The sequence below is a fragment of the Chiloscyllium plagiosum genome, unplaced genomic scaffold (assembly GCF_037043375.1).
Source record: "Chiloscyllium plagiosum isolate Xiang-an unplaced genomic scaffold, Cpla_swu_hap1 HiC_scaffold_31, whole genome shotgun sequence".
NCBI lineage: Eukaryota > Metazoa > Chordata > Chondrichthyes > Orectolobiformes > Hemiscylliidae > Chiloscyllium > Chiloscyllium plagiosum.
The window spans coordinates 47,960,937-47,975,250 of NW_028270169.1; the positions used below are offsets into that span (position 1 = coordinate 47,960,937).

A 14,314-nucleotide genomic window follows, 5' to 3' on the forward strand; every position below is an offset into this window, starting at 1 on the left:
GGCAGTGAGTTGCTTGCTGCAGAGTTGCTAGCCTCTGACTTGCTTTTGTAACCACAGTATTTCTGTGGCTGGTATATTTTAGTTTCTGGTTGATGCTAACCCTCCTGTTGATCTGGTGGCTGGAGGTTCAGCAGTGGCAATACAGTTGAATGTAACGACCTGATTGAATTCTCTTGTTGGAAGTGGCCATTGCCTGGCAGTTGTGTCGCTTGAATATTACTTGCCACTTACTAGCCTAATGATGGAGTAGCGAGAAGTTTGTTTCTTTTGACTTGCTGAATTTTGAGTATTTTCTGCTTTTACTTCAGATTTCCAACATTCCTGCAGTGTTCTGCATTTGTAATGGAGCTGCACGATTGTGAGTTTGAGTGTTGCTAGTCTTTGAGGCAGAAGGACTTAATTATTCAATCTAATTGTTTACAATTTACTGAGCAACTTCTCAGTGGTGTTAAGAGTTAGCCTTATTAAGTGCGGTACGATATTGTATTTTTGCAATATCCAGAAGTTGTGGTACTATAATTGAATTTGCTGTCATGAATTTAGAACTCTTGTGTGGTTACTACCATAATCGCTCATGTACTTTATCCTGTCTATTAAGATTTTTAAAATGTTAGAATTGACTGAAATGAACAAAATTTGAATAACACCTATATTCAGCACATGCTCCATGTAGTGCCTTCAAATATTCCTTCATAACACGTGGACTGAATCAAGTTGGCTGAAGGCTGATATCTGTGATGCTGGAGACCTGATGAGGAGACTGAGATCAATCATCACCTCAGCACTGCTGGCTGAAGAATGTTTAAATTATTTGGACCAGATGTGCAAGAGACTGGCTTTACATTGTGCTACAATTCACATTTAATGGCACTTGTTTTTGATTGGATCTTGATGCGACCAGTTGAAGAAAGGTGAATCGGCTTCCCTCTATTCAACCTCACCAGTTAGCCTCACAGGTTTTATTTTAATGCAAGGCTATTCATCTCTCCAATTAAAATATAATTGGTTTTTGCCAGAGACAATAAGGAACCAATTACAAGATTTTCTTGACTGACCATGGTATTCTATTGTCTGCCAACCTGAAGAAAAATAATAAGATTTAATGTTAAATGTAGTCGCGAGGACAAAAAGTTACAAAGGATTAGTGGGTCACAATGTTAAGAATAACTTACCCAGTTACTAAGATGGCCAATGAAATATCTTTATTTATTATTGACTTTTTAAATAAAATATCTTGACCAGGTTTCTTTCAATACCTACAATTTTGGGAGTAAACCAATAACTGATTAACATAGTTGATAATGTGAAAGTGTAAATGTTTATCCCTTTAAATAAACCAGAGTGGGTGTGTGCATGTGCGCGCGCACACACTCTTTAAGAAAAGAGGGGGGAAAAAAATGATTTCTCTGCACAGGTTCACTTTTTTAAAAAAAAACCTTCTGGCCCTTAGGGTAAATCTTGAAAGCAAAACAGACATGGTGTGCAATCTTCCGAGACTCTGATCTGGCACGTGATCAACCGTGCATGGTTGTCTTTGGAGTCTTGGTGTATGTAATTTGTTCAGGAAATATATTGAGAAGCTCCTGCAGTTGCTTTTTCAGAAGGGCAGAGATTTCACCCTGAACTTGAGAGCATTTTCAGAAAATAGGAGAGAAACTTTTGATCCCTTGGAGAGATTTTGTTCCCCCAAATAATTCCAGTATTCGCTGTCCAGTCACTGTTCGAATAACTCTGGCAGGGATCTACAGCAGCATGCACCATTATCACCAGTCATGTGATGCCTAGGAAGCCTTGTTAAAGATCTGTAGTGTTCACTGACATTTCAGTACAGTACTGAGGGTGTATTTCACTGATGAGATGTTATGATGAGATATTAAGCAGAGGTCCTATTCATTCTATAAATGAATATAAAGGATTCCATGAAGTACTTTGCCAGTTTCATGGCTCTCCTTTATTCCTCAACCAATATTGCTAAAAATGTTTATGGCATCAATTGTCTTAGCACACAGGTCTCAAAGCGCAAATTGTATACCACTAAATACCTTTCAGCATTTTGAATAGACTTTCCCTCAGTGATGGCCTGTTTCATACCTCAGTCACCACCAACTCTCTCAAGCCCTTCTCAAAGTGACTTTCTATGCCAAATGCAGGGCATGTAACATTTGAAGTTTACCTCCTCTCTCCAATATGTGTATGTCCCCAAGAGGTTCTTGAATTATGTTAACTAATGTCAGTCTACACCACTGTTTGCTGTTCAGTGTTGTCTCCACTATGTTGGGGAGCCCAAACACCGATTGGGTGTTTGCAGCATACTTCATGTTTGTCCACAAAGGTGACCCAAGCTTAAGGTGGCCTGTTGTTTTAATTCTATTTTAATTTTCTGTCTCACTGACATTTCTATCCTTGGCCTACTGCACTGTTGAAACTCAACATAAACTTCAGGAGCAATATCCTACCTTCCAGCTAGTCACACTTTCAGGCCTTCTCAACTCAGTCTTTAGAGGTTGACAATTTCACAATGTAAACTCCTGTCCCCATTTTGTTTCTTTTGCTTGTTCAGTTTTTTGCCTTCAGTTTGCAGCGCACCAGTTCCAGGTACATCATTTATTTCTTTTGCCCCGCCTCCTTTTGGCTTTGGAGGATGTACTTTTCTGTCAATTTCTTTTGTCTTCCACTCTTCCATAAGTGCTTCCTTTGTCCTTGCTCAAAATTATTATGTTTAATAATTCCTAGTTATTAATTTCTTTTATTAATTGAAACAAAATGTTTGTAAATGTAAAACCATTTTAAGGTTTGACGTATCCCTAAATGATAAATATTCTGTACTTGCATTTCTTAGATTCGACACAGCAGGAATATTCCGAAACTAGCGAAGACCCAGAAGTTGAAGTAACTATAGAAGGTAGGAATTAAATTTTCAGATGTTCTAACTTTAATATGAATATAGTACTGTAGGGCAACATGGTGGCTTATTAGTTAGCACTGCTGCCTCACAGCACCAGAGACCTGGGTTTGATTCCACCCTTGATGACTGTCTGGGTGGAGTTTGCATGTTCTACCTCTGTGTGGATTTTGTCCTGGTGCTTCGTTTCCTCCCACAGTCTAAAGATGTGCAGGTTAGATGGTTTGACCATGCCAAATTGTCCATTATGTTTAGGATGTGCAGGTTAGGTAGGTTAGCCATGGGAAATGCCGCATTATGAGGATTGGGGGTGTTTGGATGGGGTGCTCTGAGGGTTGGTGTGGACTTAAAGGGCAGAATGACCTGCTTCCACACTATGGATTCTGTGTCTTTTTTGTTTACTGCTCAGTTTAGAATTCATTTTTGGTTTTTATATTTGAATCTAAAATGCTTGTATTATATTATCAGCAAAAACTACAATTGTGTAGCTACAGATCTACAAACAAACCTATTGGAATTCTTCAAGGATGTACGTAGTCGAGTTTATTGGGAGAGCTAGTGGATGTGGTTATTTAACTTTCAGAAAGCTTTCAGCATAACAGACGAATGTGTAAAATTAAAGTCCATGTGAATGGGGGTAGTCTATTGAGATAGAAAATTGGCTCGTAGAGAGGAAACAGTAAGATTTAAAGGATCTTTTTCGGAATGGCATGCAGCGACTAGTAGGATACGCGCAGGGATCAGTATTAGGACTCCAGATATTCAGAATACAAGTTAATGACTTAGATGAGACTGAATGTAAAATTCCAAATTTGCAGATGACATTAAGCTTGGTGGAAATGTGAGCCTTGAGGAAGATTCAAATGTTTGTGAGATTTTGGACAGGTTGAGTAAGTGGGCAAATGCATGGCAGATGCTGTACAATGCAGATGAATGTGAGGTTATCCACTTTGGTAGCAAAAATAAGAAGGCAAATCATTATTTCAACTGTTGTAAATTTGAGAGACTAATGTTCAAGGAGACCTGGGTGTCCTCAAGCCAGAGTTGCTTAAGCATGCAGGTGCAGAAGGCAGTGAAGACAAACTGCATATTGCCTTTATAGCAAGAGGATTCGAATGCTGGAACAAGAATGTCTGGCTGCAGTTATACAGGGTATTGGTGAGACTGTGCCTGCAGTAATGTCTGGAGTTTTGGCCTCCTTGTCGGAAGAATTATGTTGTTACTCTGGAGAGAGTGCAGTGAAAGTTGAACAGATTGATTCCTGGGATGGCAGGACTGGCGTATTAGGAGGTATTGAGTTGGTTAGGATTGTATTCACTGGAGTTTAGAAGAATGGGTGAGTCGGTGGTGGGGGGGGGGGGAAATCTCATTGAAACCTATAAAATTATAGGTCTACACAGGTTAGATGCGAGAAGGATGTTCCTGATGGTGGGGGAAGTCCAGAACCAGGGTTCGTAGCTTAAGGACAAGGGGGTAAGCCTTTTTTTAGGATAGAGATGACAAATTTCTTCACCCATAGAGTGGTGAGCCTGTGGAGTTCACTACCAGAAATGTGGTTGAGGCCAAAACAGTGTTTTCAAGAGGAGGTAGGTATAGCTTTTGTGGTTAGAAGAGATCAAGGGATATGGGGTGGAGGGTGGGATTAGGGTATTGAGCTCGCTAAACACCATGACCAGGCATAAGGGATTGAATGGCCTCCTCCTGCTTCAGTCTTTTAATTTTCTTTGTTACAAATGCTTTTATTCTCTAGATTATTTTTATTGCTCTATTTCTGATCTTGTCTTGCTTACATTTACAAAAATATATTGGAGGTATAGTTTTGCTCAATTTAAGATTTGGGGTTATGACATACTTAAGGATTGTTTAGAAAATGATATAGCCAAGAAACTGATGTGTTTCTTAAAAATAAAATAATTTGTCACTCTTCTAATTGAAGAGCTTAATTTCTCCAGTAGTAAAGGGATGCTGAATGTAGAAAGCTGTATGTTTAAGGACAGCAGAGAGCAACTTCCAAACGCTACAGGCAACAGATTGTACCTTTCTTTAATTTTTAACACCAATGACCATTGTTTTGATCTTTTGGAATTGGAACTAAGATGATCTTTAGAATTAAGAAGCCCTTAACCCTGTCTATATTTGTTTCCTCACCCATAGTATCTGTGGAAGAGTGGGGCATGATTATCAGTAGACTCCTGTAGACTTGCGTCATACCAAAGGGAAGGCAGAAGAAGAAAGCAAAATTTAATCTCCATTTCATATAAATTTTTGAAACCAAAACCATGCTTAAACTATATTGCACAAATTAATTGAAATTGTCAATTTTAAGACCAGGTAAATTGTTACATAAGGGATATGGCACAAATGAAATTGAGGTGCAGATCAGGCTTGATCAAAGAATGGCTAAATAGGCTTGAGGACCTGAGTGCATATTTCACCTTGCAGGCGCTTCATTTTAAAAATTCATTCATCGAATCTGGGTGCCTCTGGCTTGTCCAGTATTATTGCCCATTCCTAGTTGCTGATGTTGCCTTGTTCATGTGCTGTAGGTAGGCTGGCAATAACATCAGTAGTGCTGAGTCAAAATTCTGGAACTCACTGAAGGTATTATGGAAGGCAGCAATTATAGTTCCAAGGTGGAAGTGAGTACTGCAGATGCTCGAGATTGGAGTCAAGAGTGTGGTGCTAGAAAAGCACAGCGGGTCAGGCAGCATCCGAAGAGCAGGAAAATCGAAGTTTCGGGCAAAAGCCCTTCATCAGGAATTTAGCTGGAAGCCTCTGGGGGTGGAGAGATAAATGAGAGGGCAGTGGGGCTGGGGAGAAGGATAGCTGAGAGTGCAGTAGGTGCATGGAGGTGGGGATGGGGGGAGAGAGATCATGAGTAAGGTGGGGTAGGGGAAATGAGGGAACTGGTGAAGTCCATATTGGTGCCATGAGGTTGAAGGGTCCTGAGGCAGAACATTTCAACTCCCCCTCCCACTCTGCTGAGGACATGCAGGTCCTGAGCTTCTTCACCTGCTGTGCTTTTCCAGCACCACTCTAATCAATTATATTTCCAAGTCAGGATGATTGGCTTGGAGGGAAGCTTGGTGGTGTACGCATGTATCTGCTGTCCTTGTCCTTCATAATGGTAGCATGGTTTTGGAGCGTGGTAACTTAAGGAATCTTAATGAATTTCTGCAGTGCATCTTGTAGATGGTACACATTGCCATTACTGAGTTATGGTTTGTGGAGAGAGTGGATGTGGTACCAGTCTAGCAGACTGCTTTTTTCCTGGATGGTGTCGAGCTTTCTTGGAGTTGTATGTATCAAGCAAGTGGAGAGTACCCTATCATGGACCTGTGTTGTGTACTGCTGGACAGGGAATTAGGTGGTGAGTTACTTTCTGGAGGATTCCTAGCCTAGATCTGCCTTTGAAGCAATGCAATTATGGCTAGTTCAGATCGGTTTCTGATCATAGCCCCCAGGATGTTGATGGTGAGAGATTCAGTGATGTTAACACTATTGAATGCCAAATGGTGATGGTTAGGTCTCTTGTTGTAGATCTTTGCATGGTGTGAATGTTACTTGCCACTTTTCAGTCCAAGCCTGATGTTGTCCAGGTCTTGCTGCATTTGGTTGTGGATTGCTTCAATATTTGAGGATCAGTGGTGCTGGAAGAGCACAGCAATTCAGGTAGCATCCGAGGACAGGCAAAATCGACGTTTCGGGCAAAAGCCCTTCATCAATATTTGAGGAACTGAGTGGTACTGAACATTGTGCAAGCATCAGCAAACATTCTCACCTCTGACCTTGTGATGGAGGAAGGTCATTTCCCAAGTAATTGAGAATGGTTGAACTCCTGCAAAGGTGTCCTTGCAGTCAGATGACTGACCTTCCAACAGTTACAATCATCATCCTTTCTGCCAGGTCTGACTCGAACCATTGGAGAGTTTTACCTCTGACTCTTATTGACTCCAGTTTGGGAAGGCTCCTTGGTAAAATGCAGCCTAAGTGTCAAGGACAACCACTCTTGTCTCAGCTCTGGAATTCAGTTCAAACATGGACAAAAAGAACGAAGGCTGAAATGAGGTCAGGAGCTGAATTGCCCTGGTGGAACCCAAACTGGGCATTAGTGAGCAGGTTAATGCTGTTAAATAACACTGACGAAAGCTTGCCTAGCTTTATTAGTGATCGAGTATCGACTGAGCGATAATTGGCTGGATTGGATTTGTCCTGTTTTTTTTGTATAAGACATACCTGGGCAATTTTCCATATCGTTGGGTAAGACCATAAGATGCCAGTATTGTTTGGAACTGTATGGGTAGGAGTGTAAACCATTCTGGAGCAAGTTTTCAGTCCTGTTGCTGGAAAGGTGTCAGGGCCCCATAGCCTTTCCATTATCTAATGTCTCCACTGTCTGTTGATATCGCAAAGAATGAATTGAATTGGCTGAAGACCTGTGATGCTGGGGATCTTTGGAAGAAGCTAAGCAATAAACTTGTGGCTGAAGATTATTGGCAGTGCTTCAGCCTAGTCCTTACAGGGCTTCCTGATCATTGAGAAAGAGAACATTTCTTGTATATCTCATCTGTCATGGTGGGATTTGAACTGTGGTCTGCAGAACATTTACCCGAGTCTCTGACTTAATGGTCTAGTGATAATACCAGCAGGCCATTGCCTCTTATGTTTAAATCCTTGATGGGCCATAGGGTCTGCTCTTGTGCTGTACTGTTTTTTGTTCTTTGCTTTTCATTCTTTGAAAAGCTGGGAGTACAGATTTTGTTTCTCTAGTCTCTTCTGGGTATACTTGTCAACCCAGGGATTCATTTGGTGAAACTGCATTGAACTCCCTCGATGGTAAATCCTCCTTTGGATAAGGAGACTAACATTGTGCGTGACATTCCAGATGTGGTCTCACCAGGACTGCATACAACTGCAGAAGACATCTTGATTCTGTATTGTGATTCCCCCTGGAATGTCACCTTAATTGCTGCAACTACATGCTGGGTTTTAGTGACTCGTGGACAGAAGTCTTTGGATATCTGTACTTCCCACCCTCTCTCCATTTAAAGACATTCTGCCTTTTGTTTTTCCTACCACATGAATAGTGTCACATTTATTCACATTATATTCTATCTGCCATGTTCCAGCCTGTTCACAGCCTTTCCAAGTGCTCTTGAACCCACCTTGCATTTCATTCAGTTTGATGCCATCGGCGAATTTTGAAATATTACAATTGGTCCCCAAATCCTAATCACTTATATTGATTGTGAACAATGTGATCTTAATTGCCCTTTTGGGTTGGTGTTAGTAACTAGTAGCAGCCTGTCATCCTGCAAAGAATCCATTTATTCCCACTTCACTTGTGTATTGATGGAAAAAAAATACCCATTTTATTGAAGTTTTTCATCTTGCACTCATCAGCCATTTCATAAAATACCAATTCAAGGGAAAAATCAGCATTTATAATGCATTAGCAATTCCAGGTATGTAAGCCCTACATTCCTAAGACTAAGGATCTTACCACACGGCTTACCCCTTTGCCTGCTCACAACAAGCAAAGCACTCGTCCAGCTCACTCTCTTTCAAAACGAGCCACACAGTATCCAAGATTAGATGCGATTCTGCGATTGGATGTCATTGCTGGATTATCCTGATCAGGCAAAGGTTCACTGTGAAACCCAATTTGGGATTGTCAGTTGGGCTTGCAGTATAGTTCACTTCCACGTGCTGGAAACTTTTTTGTAAAAATGTACTTATGGGATGTGGGTAGGTCTGGCTGAGCTGGCATTTATTTCCTGTCACTAATTGCCCTTAAGGGGTAGTGAGCTGCCTGCTCGAACCTCTGTTGTCCATGTGTTGTAGTTAAACCCACAATGTCAATAAGGAGTGAATACTAGGATTTTGATCCAGTGACAACAAAGGAATGGCGATATAAGTCACGATGGTGAGTGGCTTGGAGGGCAATTTACAGGTGGTTTTGTCATGTATTTTAATATACAGGGCCCTGTTCTTTGATAACACATGTACACAAACTCTGCTTGTTTCACCTGAACAAAGGTGACATTCACTCACTGGTTCATTTCTCAGGGCAGTGCCCTGAAATGCACTTGTCATCTGAATTGTTTTTTTTAAATCTCACTTTCCATATCTCTACTTTTCCAGTTTGAGTAGCTGAGGGAAACAGTTGGAGAAATTTCTGGATGAAAGCATCTATCTCCATTTGGAGAGGCAAGACTTGATTAGGGATAGTCAGCATGTCTGTAAATTTGTTTGAATTTGGTGACTAGGCTTGTAGCTGAGGGTAGTGAAGTTGATGCAGTAATATGGATTTCAGCAAAGTCTTTGACAGGGTTCCACATAGAAGACTTATCAAGAAGGCACATGGAATACAGAGTAACTTCATAAAGTGGTGATGGCCCAAGTGCTGATAAATGGGACTAGGTTGAAGGTCAGGCGTTTCTCTCTTGTCGATGCAGACTTGATGGGCTGAAGGGCACTGTATGATTCAGTGGATTGAGTTAACACCAGGTGAGGGGGTTTAAGGTTCAATTAACAGGTTCGTTTTTTTCCCTTTTTAAGTAAAATATACTAATTATTCTTGAGTTAATGAAAATTACAGTGGAATTTTGCCACCTCTGTTAATGCAGTGTTATTTAAATAGAGAATGATGGATTGGTTAACATCTCAAAAGCACAATCTTAGACCATAAACATTCTGCTTGCCCTACAGAGTCAATTTCTCTAGCTCGATCTCCCTTTTTGCTCTCTTTTGCTGCCTTTATACCATTTTTTTTCCTTCATATATCCCCATTGACATAAAGTGAAATACATACATAAATGTCAGTGTAAATTCTGCAGACAGCCTACTTTGATTATGGCTTTGTGTTGATTCAGTATCATGAAACTATTATATTGAGGCTTGTGATTATTTGCTTCCGTTCCTTGGAATCACTTATAAACAAGTCAAAATGATCAGCACATAATGCTACTCATCCGTAGAATTCCAAACTTGAATCAATTTGTGAATATATCAATAAAAATGCAATAAAGATTGAGCCGTCAGGCCTTTAAAGGATGTTCCTGTTCAGATGAATATGAAGCGTCTACTTTTTAAATTAATGCCACAAATAAGGTTAAAGACGAAGTTCACACAATAGTTTTTTTTTATTTTCAGATGATGAATATTTTCCACCAAACAAACGACCAAGGAATACTGTACAGCCAACAGATACTGGGACCATGGTGAAAAGGAAAAGTAGGGAGTTCAATTTTGGTGAGTTGATAATGACTTCTGCACCTGAAAATATTGCCTTCAATTGCAAGACAATCAAGATACAAGTCACCAGAGGCCTGTTGGATTTCATGTATCCGGTAGTCAACTTCATCAATAATCCAGAAATTAACATAAGTATTTTATAGGCTTGCCTGTGAATACATATTTTTTTGGATTTGGATTTCCAAAATCCCTTCCAATAATTTGAGTAGCATATCCAAAAATATTTTAAAACATTGATTGCACAATCTGTAAAAAGCCATCCAGTGTCCATTGACAAAGTCCACATGGGTTGTTTGTTACTTGTACTGTTTCATAGTCTTGGCAATTTGGCTTTCCATTGTCATTATAGTTGTTACAGTAAGTCCCTGCTTTAAGTTGGCCCATTTTAAGTCGTTCCAATTTAACATGGCGCAGTAGAGGGTTGTAATTCCATTTGTCTTGACTTTCGTGTTAGCATCTTTTTGCATTGGTGTGATGTCAGGTCATGTGACCCGATTGGCACCAGTTCAGAGCAAATGTGAGGAGAGGTGTTTTGTAGCACTTGATGGAACAGTTTTCATACTAATAACCTCCAAAGTTCTTAGTGAAGAATAGCTAAAGTAACTGAATTTTTTTATTAAAAGGGTGATATTGAAACCTGAACTACTGGTCTTTGCGTATAGAAAAGCCCATTTTTTGACCCTGTCCCAAGTATGTCCGCTGTGGAACTTTACATTGGGTGAGTCAGGGAGACATCTTAAAATCTGAGAGAGAGAGAGAAGCATTTGCTATTGCGCAGAGGTAAAATTGTTTTCCTTGTCTCCGGGCTTTGTGTGAAAAATACAAAATGCAGTATTTACCCTTCAGAAGCCTGACTCTGCAATCTTCTGATTAATTTTGGAATCCCAAGCCTGGCCTGTATTCAACTTAGAGAGACTACACAACAGGTGAGAGAGAGGCCATTTTAAAGTGGATGAGACGCATTTGCTGAAGGTGAGGCAGAGAAGCCATGTTAAAGTCCTTTTGAGATTGTTTCAGGCTTGTGATTTAGTGCTTCAATCCCTTAGAATCACCCCTAAACATGAGTCAGAAACGCCCAGCAAGTGATGGTAGTGAGTCTGCTGCTGCTAAGAAAACAAGAAAAACTATCACCTTAGCAATGAAATTGGAGGTTTTAAAACGGCTTGAGGCTGGAGAGCGAGCAGTCGATATTGGTAGACAACTTGGACTACCCCCTACGACAGTCAGAACAATCCGTGGCAATGCTAACAAAATCAAACAAAGTGCCCAAAGTGTTACACCTTTAAGTGCTGGCAGGGTAAGTCGAACACGAAGCAGCCTCATGGAGAACATGGAAAGACTCTTGTCAGTCTGGATTGAAGACCAAAACCAGCGTCAGGTGCCCCTTAGTTTGATGGTCATCCAAGCAAAAGCTAAAAGTCTTTATGACGATCTACAGAATGAGCAAGGTGAGAATTCTCAGTCAGAAAGTTTCAATGCTAGTCGTGGATGGTTTGAACGTTTCAAGAAACGTTCTTACCTGCATAGTATTAAGGTGACTGGTGAAGTTGTTGGTGCCAATACAGAAGCAGCCAGTGAATTTTCCATCTATTTGAAGAAAATCATTGAAGGAGGGGACTATTCACCAAAGCAAGTCTTCAATGTTGATGAAACTGGGCTTTATTGGAAGCGTATGCCACGGAGCACATACATCTCCAGAGAAGAGAAAACGGCACCAGGATTTAAAGCTGCCAAAGATCGCCTGACTGTTCTGCTTGGTGGGAATGCTTCAGGAGATTTCAAGTTTAAACCCTTAGTGGTGTACCAGTCTGAGACACCAAGGGCTTTGAGAGGTCATTCCAAAGAACATCCTGTCATTTGGCGTTCAAATAAGAAAGCCTGGATGACAGGGGCTCTCTTCCAAGAATGGTTCTCTGTCTATGCTATTCCAGCCTGGAGGGAATATTGTGCCAGAGAAAATCTTTCATTTAAAATACTGCTCCTGTTGGATAATTGCCCAGGTCATCCTATTAATCTTGATGACTTGTCTGAAAATGTGAAGGTGATTTTCCTACCTCCCAACACTGCTTCATTGCTACAGCCTATGGTTCAGGGAGCAGTAGCAACATTCAAAGCCTACTATTTACGCCGTACTTTCTCACAGCTCATCTATGAAACAGATGGTGAGAATGCACCATCTGTCAGGGAATTTTGGCGTGGGTACAACATCCTCGAAGGCATCAACAATATTGCTGATTCATGGAATGAAATCACGTCATCGTGTCTGAACAGTGTATGGCGAAAGTTGTGGCCTGAATGTGTCAGCGACAAAGGAGGATCTCATGATACTGTCCCTGAAATTCAGCGTGAAATCATTGCCTTGGCGAGGGCAATTGGTTTTGATGAAGTGGATGAAACTGACGTTGTGGAATTGCTTGAGTCTCACGGAGAGGAATTGTCCAATGAAGACTTGATGCAGCTAGAGAGTCAACGAGCTGAAGAAGAAGACCGCATTGAAATACCACCCCCTCAAATTTTGTCAACAAAGCGACTTTCTAGAGCTTTCCAAATCATGGAAGAGGCAATGGAAATCTTTACAGAAGATGACCCAAACAGAGAGCGCAGTGCCAAAGTGAACAGAGCGATTAATGATGGCATTAATTGCTACAAAGAGATCTATCGTCAGAAGAAAAAGAAAACAGTACAGCACTCCTTGGATAAATTTTTCAAAGCTACTGATAATCCTGGTACTTTGTCTCACTAACTCTGTCAAGACCTGGCTGTTCACTCTGTGTCACCTTAAATTCAAAGCTAAGATCACTCCAACTTCAGTCATTGAGCTTCTGCATACAGAAAACTCTCCTGTTTGTGCATATTCGGCATGTGAGGAAAAGCTTTCATGATGAATACCCAGAAAACAAAGACCTTCCACCCAACTCCTGTAGTACAGTACCACCTATCTTGAGGTAAACCTTTAGACATTTGAAGCTCCTCTTGATGAAGGCAGGCATTGCCAGGGTGGTAAATTTTGTGGTCTGTGTGCCAACTCGGCCTTTGGCTGACTAAGGATAAGAGCATTTGAGGAGTGGGATTTCAAATCTGAGACTAAGGTTCTGATTCACTGAGTAGCACTGATCTTTGCGCTCTTATGTTTCTGAGACTTGGACAACCTCCAGCAGTTGTGCCTTTAAAAGATCTTTCAAATCCAGTGGCAAGGATATTGGTTCAACAGCCAGGTCTTCTCAAAGCAAACATGCTCAGCATTGAGGCACCGATTACTCAAGCCATTTCCAGTGAAACATTTCAGGGAAGTCTTAAAAGCGTCTTTGGTCAGTCAATGTTGGATCTCAACAATGTAGGGAAAGTTAATTTGGGAATGTACTGACCACCAAGAGACTTTATAGGGAACATGTAGAGTCAGAATTAAAATTGCAGAGTGAGTGCACAAACCTCCCAACAACCTCCAAGCAACACCTTCCACATATAGCAACATCTGTCGCTTGTAAGTGCATTGGACTTTTTCAGCCATCTCAGAATCCATCAAACCAAAGGTCATCTACTGAACTTGAGAGACTGCCTAAAAGGAAACTGGTAAGTGTGACCTACTTTGAATTTATACATATGCCTTTTACGTTTAGTGATTCATTTTTACAAGTTATTTCAGCTAGGAATGCATTGTACTGCACACATACAGTTCAGTATTACAATTTGGGTACTTTTGGATACTTCTCATCTGAGAAAACCAAACTTCATTTTTAAATCTTAATTCCTGTGGGAATCTCTGATTCACTTAAAGTTGTTTTCACTTAGTCGTGATTTTAAGGAACGCAACTACAACTTTAAGTGAGGACTTACTGTAGTAGCTTGCCAAAGAAAATTTGTGTTGCTTGAGTTGGTTTTTAAACAAATCTGTATTTTAATGTCCAATGAATCCTCCATGGGATAAGAAATAATTATTGCATTTGGGCCTTAAAGTTTCAACATGTACGATGTGCAATATAACTTGAGATTTTACAACATTTTAGTATTTCATATTGAGGAATTAGTTTACTTTGCTATCATCTGTGTCAACATTGGGACCAGACTTTTGAGCAAGTACGTTTTAAGATGATTTGCAGATTTTTTTTTTTATCTCCACTTTGCTGCTATTATTGCTCATCATTGGCAGTTAATGAA

At 40.5% G+C, this 14,314-nt stretch overlaps 1 protein-coding gene across 9 annotated transcripts in view; it reads left to right on the plus strand.

The window, feature by feature from the left end:
* LOC122564229 (general transcription factor II-I-like) overlaps positions 1–14,314 on the plus strand; it is a 149,633-nt gene that overhangs the window by 64,560 nt on the left and 70,759 nt on the right. For all 9 annotated transcript variants that reach the window (XM_087977512.1, XM_087977515.1, XM_087977510.1 and 6 more), the window contains 2 exons: positions 2,840–2,902; positions 10,058–10,156. In XM_087977512.1, the coding sequence (XP_087833638.1) occupies positions 2,840–2,902; positions 10,058–10,156 (162 nt within the window). The remainder of the gene's footprint in view (positions 1–2,839; positions 2,903–10,057; positions 10,157–14,314) is intronic.